The following is a 14354-nucleotide window of genomic DNA, read 5'->3' on the forward strand; positions in this document are numbered from 1 at the left end:
TTCCTAGCATTCGCCCAGTTGTACAGCCGACTTTGCTAGCGATGGTTCACTGACAAAATACGCTCTCATTTGCCAAGACGATAGTTAGCATAGCCTTCAGCTACGTCAATTGCTACGACCTAGCAAGGCGCCATTACCAGTTACTATTGATGCTGTAAAACATGTACCGTCAAGAGCGATGTTCACCAATTATGGATTAAAGTTAGGTATTCCAGCAGCTACGTACGTTTTTTGTTATTCTCATTTCCTTGATCTATTTCAGACCTCACGCCAGCCTGCGTGAGCTAAAACGCGTGCCTTTCGGCTTCCTCTCATAGTGGGTTGGCTGTCTTGCCAATCCACAACACATTCTCCATCCCATTTCACTCAGCTTCAACCAAATCCACATTATCAACCATTAGAAAAAAAGCATTGATTAAATTTACATTAATATATGGAAGAATACATTGTAACCACATAACCAAGATCAAGTCCTAATCCAAAAGCAGGGTCATCAATGAGGTACAAAGTTTAGGACTAAAATCACAATCATTATGAACACCAACATACAGCTCAACAGAACAGCTTCCTGGACGAGAGAGGGGTGGAAAGGGGGGGGGGGGGAGGGGGAAGTTCTGCTATTTATGCAAACATTGAATATTCCAGAATATGCAAACATTACAAACATAAGAAATTTCAAGAACCTTCCAGAAACAACAAATACTGGCTGGCGATCAGACCACTACCCCACCATGGATGCAGCAAAGCAGGTGGCATTCATCCTCACCAGGAGAAACATCTATCTGCTGTTTCAGCAGTTCTCATTGGAGCTGGCTGCAGTATCCTAGATGTGAATCTTGTCAGCGATCCTCTGTATGGCAGTGCTAGAGGATCCTCTCATTCTGGCCGTGTTGTCACATCATCTTCACTATAATGAGCATCAAAAGTAGCTGCTCCTGTCAAAGATTCACTGTCATCGACCTGGCCTTTAGTTTCCTAGAATGAGATGTTTCAATCACCGATCGGCATTTCAGAACTACAGTTGTCTCTGTCCTTGTGTCTTGTTGATGAAGAGTCATAATCATTGACATTGTTTGTGATAAACAACAAAGGATATGATATGGCCCAAAGTAGCTATTAGTAAGTTTTCCAGTAATCTCACTTTCCACACAGGTGTAAAAATCCATCCCAAGTGTACTGGGATGTATCCCATTGACCAGTGCTGGGTGTTGTAGTACTCTCAGTCATTCTTCCTGGTGATGAGTTGTGTCATGTTGTCAACTTGAGTATTGTCTGGTTCAAACGGGACAGTGTATCCATTGTTGTTTCAGCCTTGTGACACTGGATCACAAAGAAAAATGTGAAGCCTGTAGTGTCTTGCTTTGCTGGTTGTAAGCAAATGCCATGTCGGGTAGTATTATTTCCCAGTCTCTCCATTCAACACCAATGTACATCAAGAGCATATCTGCCAATATCTTATCAAGAGTATTCAGTGAGATGTTATTAGAGTGTTCAGTGTGAGCATTTGTATGTTGGTGGTAGGCAGTTTTCATTCTGTAGGTGATGTCGCAATGTGAAATTACCTTTGATACTCATCTTGACTGGAAAACTTTTCCATGATCAGAGATCATCAAATGGGATGCCCTGTGTTTCAGGATGACATCTCGAAGAACGATCCTTGCAATTTCCGGAGCTTCAGCGGCCGGCACAGATTTGGTGACAGTGTAGCAGCTGAGGTGGCCAGTGTAGCCTATTATCCACCAACTCCTGTTTGTCATCTTCGGGAACCTCCCCAGTATGTCAACTCCAATCTGGTGGCATGGCACTGCTGCAGCTGGGATTGATACCATATGCCCCAGAGGTAAATGCAGCATGTGTTTCTGATGCTGGAATTCCTTAAAGTTGCTCACATTGTGGCTGATGTATTGGTAAAGACCTGGCCAGTGATACCTGCATCTGATTCTGCCTAGAGTCTTCACAAATTCCAGGTGACTAGATATTGGGGCCTCATGGAGAAACTTCAGGATAGTTGGCCACAGATGAGCTGGGGTGACAAACAATCATTTCCACCCACAGCAGATCATAATTTCTCTTATACGATACTCTGTTCATTAATTGGAATTCTCCTTTGGTTGGTTCCCAATTCTTCACGGCTTTATGGTTGTCAACAATACTGTATCTTCCTCCTGTTTGTCAGTAACATCATTTAATTTAGTGACAATTGAGATAGTGCGCATTGCTGTGTTCTGCCACAGAATTCCTTGAAGTGCAGTCGGCATTGTTGTGGTTGCATTCATTTTTGTATACCTTTGTGAAATACTCCTGGAGCCTCAGTGTCCATCTCGCTAGTTGAGAGGACAGATCCCTCTGGTTAGTCAGTCAGCAGGGATATTGGTGATCACAATGGTGAATGTTTCACCAAACAACCAGAACTTGTTGATGGCCCAAACAACTGCAAAGCACTCTTTTTCTACTGCAGAGTAGTTAATCTCAGACTCTGAGAGTACCTGGAAGCATAAACTACCAACTTTTCAGTATCTCATGGTATCTGCACTAGAACTGCACCTATCCCACAACTGCTAGCATCAATGTGAAGTTATATCTCAGCATTATCATCATAATTTGCTAAAACTGGAGAAGATATTGGCACCTCCTAAAAGGCAAGGAAAGACCCTTCTTTCACATTACCTCAGGAATGTTTGGTTCTTCCCTGGCAGTAGTTCTTCCAAAGATCATGTCATTGTACAGTAGTTTTTTATGAATCACTAGTAGTATGAATAGCATGAACAAATTCTAAGAAAACCTCTCACTTCACAAATATGACGATGCGTCAGAAAATCTGTGTCTGCTCTTATTTTCTCTTGATCAGGTGGACTCCACTGGACTTTATTATGGGTCATAAGATTTTTATTTCTTTGGTGGCTAAAAGGCTCTTTTCAGATTCAGGTGGAGGCCTGCAGTCTGAGCACATTTCAACATGGTCAGGTGGCTTGCACGTTCTCCAAACATCTTTGAAAAAATGGCAATGTCATCCAGATAGCAAAGACATTTCATCCACTTAAGGTGTCAACACCTGTACGGGAAGTATCTGACGATAACCCTGGATGCGAAACTACTATGGATCCCTCACATAAGGGATATATTTTCAAAGTATGAGCACTAGAACAGCCTGTGGGAAAAACTGGGTTGACATCCCAAGAGTATGTACCGTACATACACTACTGTAATAAGATTTATGATATTTAAGGGGCATATGGTGGAAAAAAAAGTAGAACAGAAGGTGGCTGCTAAGAAGCTTGGCAACATGCAGAGACTGGCATGCTTAGCCATAACAGGCAGAATTAGTAGCACACCCACTGCTGGAATGGAGACCAGGCAGGACGTACCATCATTACACTTGTGAGATAAAATGGAGGTAGTGGTAGGGGCTTAGAGGCTAAAAATTGGAAATAACTGGATGCCTTTATGATATCCCAAATCCCACATCGGTATACGAATTTGTAAATGTAGGAAGGACCAGAGAAATGTCAGCTAACTGTACCTTCCAGCTGCTTCAATAAACCTTTCCATGTAACAATTGGATGTAGTAGGGAGCAGTGGAAGTAGAAACCATGACACCATGCAGAAGACATACTCTGGTTTACTGACAGGTCAAAACCAGATAAAGTGCTATGGCTGAATTATATGGAATACAGCCTAGACTAGAGAGTGTAATCTCTCTAGGGAAGCTGGTCATGGTATTCCAAATGGAAATTTCCACTATAAGGGTGTGCGCCAAGGAGAATATGCTTGGCCACTACGAAGATTGTAGCCTCTACATTTATTCAGACAGCCATGAGCTCCGAAATTTCTATCAGCCCCCGCAATGAGATCAATGGTCATTGCAGAATGCCACAAATCCCTTGTGCAAATAGGGAAACCAATAGGGTAAACCTGCTGGTCACTTAGGAATCAATACCAATGAACAAGCTGATAGGCTGACGATGAGAGGTCTGACAACTCCAGATATTGGATCGGGACATGTCCTAACCATCACTATGGTGATGGTTAAATCAGAACTATGAAACTAGATCAGAAAGCAGCATGTAGAATATTAGACTAGGATCCAAAAACAAAAATGTGGCAAGCTACAGATGCCAAAGCCGTGTTTAAGAGAAGTTCTTTGATCCTGGGTTTGAAAAGGCAACAGGCTATACTCACAGTAGGACTAACGATAGGTCATGGGAACTTTATGAAACACCTACACATGTTTGGTACACCGAAAGAAGCCCCTAGATGTAGGATGTGTGGTAATGGTGATGATACTGCACCACATCTAATCTTCCAATGTGAAGCATTGGAGATCAGAAAAACGGATAATATTCAGGTTATCAAGTACTGAAGAAATCTTGTCTAATGAAGGGCTACAAGTAAAGAGCCTTCAATTACTGGTTAGCTTTACTAGAATCAAAGGAAATGAAATCACATAATAAGCCTTGTTTCTGTGCATGCAATAATTAGACAGGAACCGTGTTGTTTTTATCTCCCTGATGAAATCACATCAAGAGGTTGAAGTAGGTTTCCTCTCACACACTCGAAGGTGGCCGAAGCATTACATAGTCCAAAAGGCAACAGAGACCAACAGAAGTTATGAAGGCAGTCTTTTCCTGCTCAGCCTCATCAGCCTTGATTTGCCACTATCCATCTACATGTCCATATATGAGAAATGCTTTGCTCCTCTCGAGCAAACTAGGGTGTCATCAATGTGCGGCAATAAGTAGATATCTTTCGTCATGATTTTGTTCAGTCATCAGAAGTTGACAAGAAGTCCCATGTGCCATCCTTCTTCACAATGACCACAGGAGAGGACCAAGGACACTCTGATGGTTCAATAATGTCATCTTGCAGCATCTCCGCCACTTCCTCCTGCATTATCTGTCATTCAACCAGCGACATACTGTAAGACAGCCAGTTCATTGGTAAATGATCACCTTGTTGATGTGGTGTTTTACCATGGGCCACTTGGTCTGCCTTTTTTCCACTTCATATGTGAAAGTGCCAAAAAACTGGCACAGAGTTGCTAACACTCACCAACATAATTTCTCAGTCAGGCTGTATACTATTAGCAGTTTGATAGTAGGCTCCTCCCCTGCACTGTCTGTAGTGGTAGCAGAGCATGATTTTTCACTGCTAGCATTAAGTTGCCCTTCCTGGACTATTCAGTGGTCACTAAGCACATAACCCTACGGATAAGTTGTGCTGCTTGTGACAATTAGTGATCCTAAGATGTCCATAAACATCTACAATGCTTATGATTGCTGCTGGAATGTAGATTTCTTTTGTGAGCCTGAGCAGCTTTCTGCAATTCGCAAAATCTTTGCAGTTTAACAGAGCATCTAGATTGATGACTGGAACTCATATCACTGATGGCATACTTCGATGGAAAACAACCATTCAGAGCAATCTTTGTTGTGTGTGCTTGTTGAAACAGCTCTGTCAAATTGGAGCTCTGATCTTCCACAGCCTATGCTTGTGATGTACACAGAAAGCAAGAAACATTATGACTACCTCCTAATAAAATTACAAATTCGAAGAACTGTTTTCTGTCACTGATAGTGCAATACATGTTCCTGTTGGCTGGACGTATTTCCCATTTGCGACTTTCAATACAGTCACTTTCGAATCAAGGAACATAGTCTTCTTCAGCTGCTGAGAATAAGCATTTGACATCCAGATAAGGATGCAGGAGTTGATAAGCGCATTAACAGGTTGACCATCAATTACATCAACGAAATATTCTAAAATCTTGTTGACTGTTGTCCATGGAGGATTTTCATCAGTGATGGCCTCCCCTTCACAGATGGTCCTCTCGCATAGGTTTCATGAATTCAGTGGCCCTAGCGATGTGTGGTTGGTACCTCTGTTTGACAACAGAGAATGGTTAAGGCAAGTTGGGGAGCAACCTCATCCAAGGTATGGCAATTAACTACATTTCACAGGTTGTCTATAATTGTCTGCAGTTGAATTGTTTGAACAAAGCTGTTGTGATGGTTGATATCTGGTGGCATAACTGTTGTATAGCTAGAGAAGGCCGAAATGCACGCTATAAGCTCACGCAGGATGGCGTGAGGTCTGAAACAGGGTACGTAATGAATGCTATAAAGAAAAGTACGTAGCTTCTGGAATACTTAACTTTAATCCATCATTTGTATACATCGTTCTTGATGAGACATGCTTCATACGATAACTATCAATTGCTATGGCGCCTTGCTAGGCCGTAGCCATTGACTTAGCTGAAGGCTATTCTAACTATCTTCTCTGCAAATAAGCGAGGCTTCGTCAGTGTTCCATCGCTAGCTAAGTCGTCCGTACAACTGGAGCGAGTGCTAGTAAGTCTCTCGAGACCTGCCGTGTGGTGGCGCTCGGTCTGCGATCACTGACAGTGGCGACACGCAGGTCCGACATGTACTAATGGACCGCGGCCGATTTAAAGCTACCACCTAGCAAGTGTGGTGTCTGGCGGTGACACCACAATAGCCACCAAAAACTAGTCTTGTTTAGCTGCAGCAGCTTACTGGCATTTTGTCCTTTGTTCTCCAAATACCTGTTCTACTGTGGGCCGTTACACCTGATGTAAGAGCAGGTTGTATCTACATTGGTAAGGTCCTACATTGTCATTTAATGGCTGCAGCGTAAGTATGAGTTAGAAGAGTCTGTTCTTTCTGGCACATTTGTGTTCCAGATTGGTACTAAAAGCTGATTCACCTGTTCTTCAACATTCTTTTTTACCTCCTGATGTATGGGGTCAACACTGATAGTTGTTATCTCTTGCTTACTCAAGCTGACAGTTCTGGCTGCTATAAAATGCTGCATCTCTCCTCTTACAACATGAGGTGCGAGAGAGGTGAGATCATGATGATCTTCCACAATTGCTATAGGGAACAAATTAGGGAGACAGTCAGACCTCTTTTGTCTGACTCTTTCACAGCTGCATTTCCTTGACGCACTGGCAGCAGCGGATGAATTACTCTGTTTTTGTGATATCCTTTACCATAATGGTTGGGTACGTGCCTTCTATTACTCCTCTCATCAAGCTTCTGTGATTCTATCTTGTACAAATGGAAGAATGGGACTGCAGCTAATCGATGACTTGTAGAAAACAGATATCCTACAGCTGTAAATTTATGGATTAATTTTATTACACTACCAGTTTTAATGTCTTATTGGCAACAAATTCAAGCCCTACATGCAAAATGAGATAAGCCATCTAGCCATTTGTGCTTACTAAAGGAACCATTATCTGAAACTGGTTTCTGTAGACATCTTCACAAGAGATGTAGACACTTTTCACATCCAATGACTCCCATCCAGTAAGTCTCCTCTGACCAGAGGTCCTGTGACTTTTCCGAAGTCTACGCCTTTTTCTAAACTTCGTCAGTCTTTTTCCTTCAGCCCTCATCCTTCCACTTCAACCTTTCTGCCAGAAGAGGAGCCACCGGCTCCAAAAGCTTGCATACACAATACCTTTCATGTGTGTGTTCTATCGCCACTTGGTGTGTAGATTTTTTTTATATATCCAATTATATAATATTTTCAAAAATTGATTATTTTTATTTGCGCATTGTATCTGTCAGAGCTTCTGAGTATGTACATCTTCCTTCCTGATTTTCTTCCTTCCTCCATCTTCTTGTTATTTTCATGCTCTCTTTAGTTATCCACCATTTTCATTTGGGACTTGATATTTTCTTTGGGTTAAGCTCTCAGTTTTAACTCCTTGATTACCAGCACTTCATATCAGTACTCTGTAAACATAATCTCAAAACGTTTCTAAATTATCACCTTTCAGCTACTTTTTATAATCTCCTTGGTTTCGAATGAATTTTAGTTATCTCTTACAATTTTGGATATTATATATGTCTTCCTTTTTCAAAATCTATTTCCTATCTGCTCTTTTATTATTGTGAATACCTGCTTAGAAGTCATGAAAACTGTAAATTCAAAGTCTGTCTCTTCATTTATATGACTGTCATGCTCCAGTTATGCCCCTTTCATCAATTAGTATGACGGTATTTCACTTCTGCATCATTAATAATCTACACTGTAGCACTTACAGCTATACATTAGCTATAAATTTATGAATACTACTCTTTTAATAAATTAAATAGCCTTAAGATTGCTGGAGAAATAATGGAGTAACACCCTGTGTGTGTGTGTGTGTGTGTGTGTGTGTGTGTGTGTGTGTGTGTGTATGTGTGTAAATATGTTCTAGCTGAATACACAATGCTTGAACTGCAGTTCTGCAGCAAACTGGAGTGAGAGGTTGAGTTGTGTGTGTGGAGTGGTCAATGGGAGAAAGGAGTTAGGGAGTAGAAGGGTGGGTTGGGGAAGGGCGGCTGAGGCTTGGAGAGAACCGTTAGGTGTACAGGACACAAACGCAGGAGGGAGAGGCAGCCAGTGGACAGGATTGGAATGCGACATACAGGCACTGATACCAATGAGCTTGTGCAGTGCACAATGATGATGACATAGAGAAGTGTACTGGTGAGGGCTGACAGAATACAGGACGGGGGAGAGTAAGGAAGAGGATACTGGTGCCGCCCAGTTTGAGGCGTCATGTGACGGACTGTGCGGCCACTCCTGCCGGCGGTTCGATTCCACCCTCGGGCATGGGTATTTGTGTTGTTCTTAGCATAAGTTTGTTTAAGTAGTGTGTAAGTCTAGGAACCGAAGACCTAAGCAGTTTGGCCCCTTAGGAATTCACACACACTTGAAGTGTACTGGTGCAGAATGAGTGAAGTTAAGGTCCTGGGCTGGTTGGAGATGGGAGTGAAGCAGGAGGTTGATAGAGGATGAGGCCAACAGTAGTACAGGAACAAAGTATGTGCTTGGCTTGTAACATATCGCTTGCAGCATCCAGTCTCAATTGGAAGGATTCAGGAATCCATTAACAATTTAAATCTGCATTGTTGTGCTGTTTAACTTCATTCATTAATGCAGAATTATCATCAGAATTTGCCATGTAGTTACAGAGAAGCAATAGTGCATGTGGGTATTATGGTTTCTCATCTACAATTACTAGCAAGCAATTTAATTCTATTAATTCATGGCTACCGACAACTGCTATAAAACTAAAATCATTTCCTCATTTTTTGCTGCAGGACACTGCTGTCAGAATATGTGGAAGATCTTAAACCCCCCATAATACTATATTTGGATACGTGCTCAAATTCTACAGTATACTGAAGAACTGACAAAAAAGAAACAAGACTGCTCACTTAATTAAGAAACTACTTGTGGTGTATTGATGTATGGCTGTTTCTCAACGCAGAAGTGCTATTTAAGCTGAGCAACTCAGTAGCAGTAGATGAGTAATTTACTAGAGCTAAGTCTTTGGCCTCCACAAGAACACGACAGCAGTGAGAAACTTGCCCAACCTCAGAGAAAACAACATGAAGTAGTTTTCTGAGGAACAGAAAGACTGTGTGTGGGCTCAAATAGATTTCACTTTGAAGATTATCATCGGCAACAATGTATTTTGGAAGTACATAACAAATTTTGATCATCAGTTTCATTTCTTTTGTGATATACCTTGTACAAGACAATTTCGGAGAATTAACAGTAATATCATACATGCTTTCTGAGACATGCGAAAAGGATGCTTCACAATTTACTATAATGTATCAATCCATCAGAATTACTTAATGTATCAATCCATCAGAATTACTTATGTATTGCAGTGAAATGGATTTCAAAACACAATGTATAACAAAGACAAGTGTTGAGAGAAATGTTCTGGCCACCATCAAAGATACATGAAATTTGATACCCTATTAAAGACGACATACCCCTCAGAGTGGCAGCAGTGTGTGGTATTCGCTGTGAAAGTGACAATATGTATTGTGGACAAACTATTTGCACTGTCACTGAGCTTTATACTTAACACAAATGTTAGATAAAACAATGGAAGTTGGCCTCAGCAATTGTGAAACATTTCCTACAAAACTGAGATGAAATTCATTGTGAAAATTTGAGAATTTTGGTCCATACATCATCTTATTGCAAACTAGTCATTAAAATTTCAGCAGGGACTCAATTACATACAACACAATAATTTTAGTAAACATAAGGAGTGCACAATTAGTAACTCATGTGGAGAGCTTTGAACCCAAGGAATAAACAAGAAAGATTTGTGACTGTTCCAGAGATACAGTAATGGCAGCATCTATAGTCACATAGTCCCATCATGTTGAGACATTTATTTCTACACCCTGCAAACAACTGTGAAATGCAATGGAGATGGTACTTAGCATTGTACCACATGTTAGGGTTTCTTCTCATTCTAATTGTATGCAGAGCACAGGAAGAATCACTGCTTAAATGCCTCTCTGTGCACTGCAATCAGTTTACTATTGTCTTTGTGGCCCTAATGGAGCCCTACGTGGTACTCCACCAGAGTAGATCAGCCACCAGCAATTAGACTGACTTTCCAGGATGCACATAATTTGCATCAACCTCTGTAAATTTCTGGACACTGTTGCAACACCCGCAATAGGGAGACACCATGCTAGTTACAGCAACCAGTAGTTTCTTTCCTGATGAGTATGGCTGTGACTGCTGCCAATAAACTCAAAGAACTGACTATGAGCAGTTACCACCGTATTTCTTTTCCAAAATATGTTTATGCGTACCATATTCACCAAACTTGAACATTAAGAACACAGTAAACACTAAAGGATATTGTTTTGAAATTGCAGACATTTGTTACTCAAACAGTAATGTAAAAAAGAGAGAAATTGTTTACTTTGAGCAGTTAATAGCTGTCTTTAAGTTGCTTTCAAAAAGTGTGACATTTCTGTTGGAACTGTCTATAATAACATCTTCTGACATTCTGAATATTCTCATTAATTCTTTTTTTTTTGTGGGGGAGGGTGATATGTACATAGTTTGTTCCTACTCTTTTTTACTTCTCATTTTCAACAAAACTTTCCTCTCTTCCACCTCTTACAATTTGTCATTTTTGATTGTATGAGGTTTATTCAAATGAAACCTGGTCAGTGCATCTACCTGTGCCTTACACGTAAGGTGGCACCATGTAAATGCAGGCATGGTGCACCATCTATTGGCAGAGAGACTGACACTTGTGCACTATTTGATGTTGCACAGCGCCAGTATGGTTTCACGATGAAGAGAAGGTGTTCACACACGTTATCGTCTGCTCCTGAACGTGCAGGCGAGTAAGCAGTAACAATGAGGAGCGATTCGATTTTTGGTGGCAGAGGGAGTTGGAGGCTGTGAAATGTATCTACAGATGAAGGCTGTGTAAGGTGAGTACAGTCTGAGTCATTCAAGTGTTGTGGAATGATGCAAACGATTCCTTGAGGGTGCAAGTCACTGGAAGACAATGCTTATCCTGGACAGGCTCATTGTGTCATCACACTGGAAATGGTTGCGGAAGTGAATGCTTTAGACTTGGACAACCGCAGAATTGCTGTGGACAAGATCCATTATGTACTGGGTATTAGCGTGGACACTGCCCACACCATAATGCATCGACACTTGAACTTTTGAAAAATCAATGCGGTGAAGACGACACTGCAGCAGTTTCAGTGGGAAACGCTGGACCATCCACCGTACAGTCCCGACCTTTCACCATGTGAATTTCATGTGTTTAGACCTCTAAAACAAGCTATTTGCAGACATCGATTCACAACTGACGACAAAGTGTGTGACTGGGTTCAGGCCTGGATCTGACAGCAGTCTACTAGATTCTTCAAGGATGGAATTGACCAGCTACTGCTGCAATGGGATAAATGAATCAACAGTTTTGGTGACTATTTTTGAGTATGTGTACTGTGTATAACTACATTTTTGAGTTAACAAAATTGTTAAAGTTACTTTACACTAGTGACCTGGTTTCATTTGAATGCCCATTATATTTTGTAGAAAACACTGTCTTTACCTATAATAATGATTAAAATGTTGTTTAGTAAATCATCTGTGATGTGAGGGTTTTTCTCCAGCCCCTTATGTAATTTCAAGCAGTGTAAGATACATACTTGGCAATAACAGGTATATTTAAGTGTTCTGCAATTGCCTTCAGGAAGTCATTATGATTGGAATGCTGTGGCCTTTCATCTCTTGTACGACCATGCACTGCAATTGCTGTTATCCCACTAGATGCTAGAGTTTCACAAAGCTTCAACGTGTCATCCAGATCAGGTAGAATACGTATTTTGCATGTCACCGGAATATTTACACTCTTCACAAGTGTTGACAGAATGTCAAAGGCCTTCTGTGGTTCTGACAGAAGAGCTGCACCCATGCCACCTTTCACTGAGAATTCCTTTGGACAGCCCATGTTCACATCAATACCAGCAACATCATTTTGCCTGCAAAAGAAAAAGATAGCTTGAATAACGGTACTACAAGAAATGTAATTAATTATGGAAATTGAAAGCAATAATTAAAAATTTTTCTAGTGAACGTATCTAATAGTTCCTGGAAAATTTTAACTTGTATTTTGCAGAATTTGAAAAGTTTTTAATTCTTATATAATACACACAAAAACCTATACTGTGTGCTACTTACAACATTGTATTTTTCAACTTAAGGGGATTTAATCATCCTTTTACTCATGTCCTGTCAACTACAGATTCTTAAACCATGATTCTGCCAAAAAATTAACCACTTTGAAACCTAGCTCACAACTGGCATATCCCAGTAACATACTACCTTCTCCTAGTCTTCATACACACATCCTAACGTAATGTCTGTCGAAGAGCTCCTGGAAGAGCTGAAAAATTAAGCAAATTCCAGTGCTACTTTGTTGATTTTCTTTACTTAAACTTACGACTTGTCGCCTGAATATATTTCTTATATTTCATTTTATCTGTTTTTACTATTGTGTTATTATTTCATGTATTGACTTGTTCCATGACCATGGAGACTTCCCCTTAATTTGGTCCCACGGAACAATAAATAAATAAAATAAATAAATGTATATCATTCATTGTTGTAATAATTTTATTACTTGTTTTCTATTTTAAGCTCTGAATGAACAATGTCTACTGCCTTCAAACAAAAGCCATGTTTGGTAAACTAGGAATGTTTTTGGAAAGGGATTCTAACAAACTCAGTGAACTACACACATGTCAGTGACAAGTATTCCACTTATTACTCAGATCTTGAAAATATTCAACCACATCACATCCCAAGATGAGGGAAACCCTACCAACTTGCCTCCCTTTGTCCCCCTCCCACCTAAAAGTGGTATTCCACTGTCGACTCAATCTGTACAGTGTTCAAGTTCATCATAATGACATTCTTCCACACAATCTAACCTAGGAACAAGAACTTTTTGACACACCCACCCACTACCTCCTACTGCAGTACAGTGACAGATATTGGTGTCCCACCTGTGGAAGCAGCCAGCACATGTAACAGCTGTGCTGCAACTACTATGCAGCATTCTATATGGATATGACAACTAATTAACCACCTACCAGCATGAACTGCCAATGCATAGTTATCTGTTACCTGACCAATATGAATAATGGCTTGGAAGTATAGAAGCAGAAACTTGATCTTTTGATTTGAAAATGTACTGCATACCAGAACAATGATGACATCAACAGCTCCTTCAGTACCCATACCATTTTGTTTCTCCCAACCTACTATCATCATCATCATAAGCTCCTCTCAACGGCACAAGTGGGGACTGTTCCTCCAGCACATCACTCTCATCCAGCAGTTCCTCTGGCCCAAACTTCCACCAGTCATGATCCTAAGCCATTCATTCCTCATTTCCATAGCTGATTTCTAATACCTTAGACTTCCTTTCCTACCCTAAAACTACCCTATCACCACATTCTGCTGCCTCCATTTCGTTGTTGTTACCAACTGCACTCTAAATCTTTCCGCTGCTGCTATGCTGCACCTCCAATACTTACCTATCCAAATACACCTCTCCATCTTACCCTTATGTTAAGCCAACCACTTATGAAAGATTACTAATGCTAATTAAAAAAAGACACATAACTCTTAGAAATTTGGTTTGTATTAGCAATAAATGATCACTATACTACTTAATGCTATTCATACTTGTTGTGGTCTTCAGTTTCAAGACTGGTTTGATGCAGCTCTCCATTCTACTCTATCTTGTGCAGTTCTTCATCTCTGAATAACTAGTGCAACCTACATCCCTCAGAATCTGCTTACTGTATTCATCTTCATCTCTTGGTCTCCCTCTATGTCCCCCCCCCCCCCCCCCGAACACACACACACTTCCTTCCGATACTAAACTGATGAGTCCTTGATGTCTCAGAATGTGTCCTACCAACCAATCCCTTTTTCTAGCCAAGTTGTGCTACTTATTTCTTCTCTCCCCAATTCCACTC

General features: G+C 40.7%; 1 protein-coding gene across 1 annotated transcript in view; it reads right to left on the bottom strand.

Annotated features, from left to right (window-relative positions):
• Window positions 1-14354, bottom strand: part of LOC124594798 (tRNA-dihydrouridine(20) synthase [NAD(P)+]-like) — an 80667-nt gene that overhangs the window by 36424 nt on the left and 29889 nt on the right. Inside the window, exon 3 of the mRNA XM_047133218.1 lies at window positions 12015-12347. Coding sequence (XP_046989174.1) covers window positions 12015-12347 — 333 coding nt within the window. The remainder of the gene's footprint in view (window positions 1-12014; window positions 12348-14354) is intronic.

This window comes from Schistocerca americana, chromosome 2 (genome assembly GCF_021461395.2).
Source record: "Schistocerca americana isolate TAMUIC-IGC-003095 chromosome 2, iqSchAmer2.1, whole genome shotgun sequence".
NCBI classification, from domain to species: domain Eukaryota; kingdom Metazoa; phylum Arthropoda; class Insecta; order Orthoptera; family Acrididae; genus Schistocerca; species Schistocerca americana.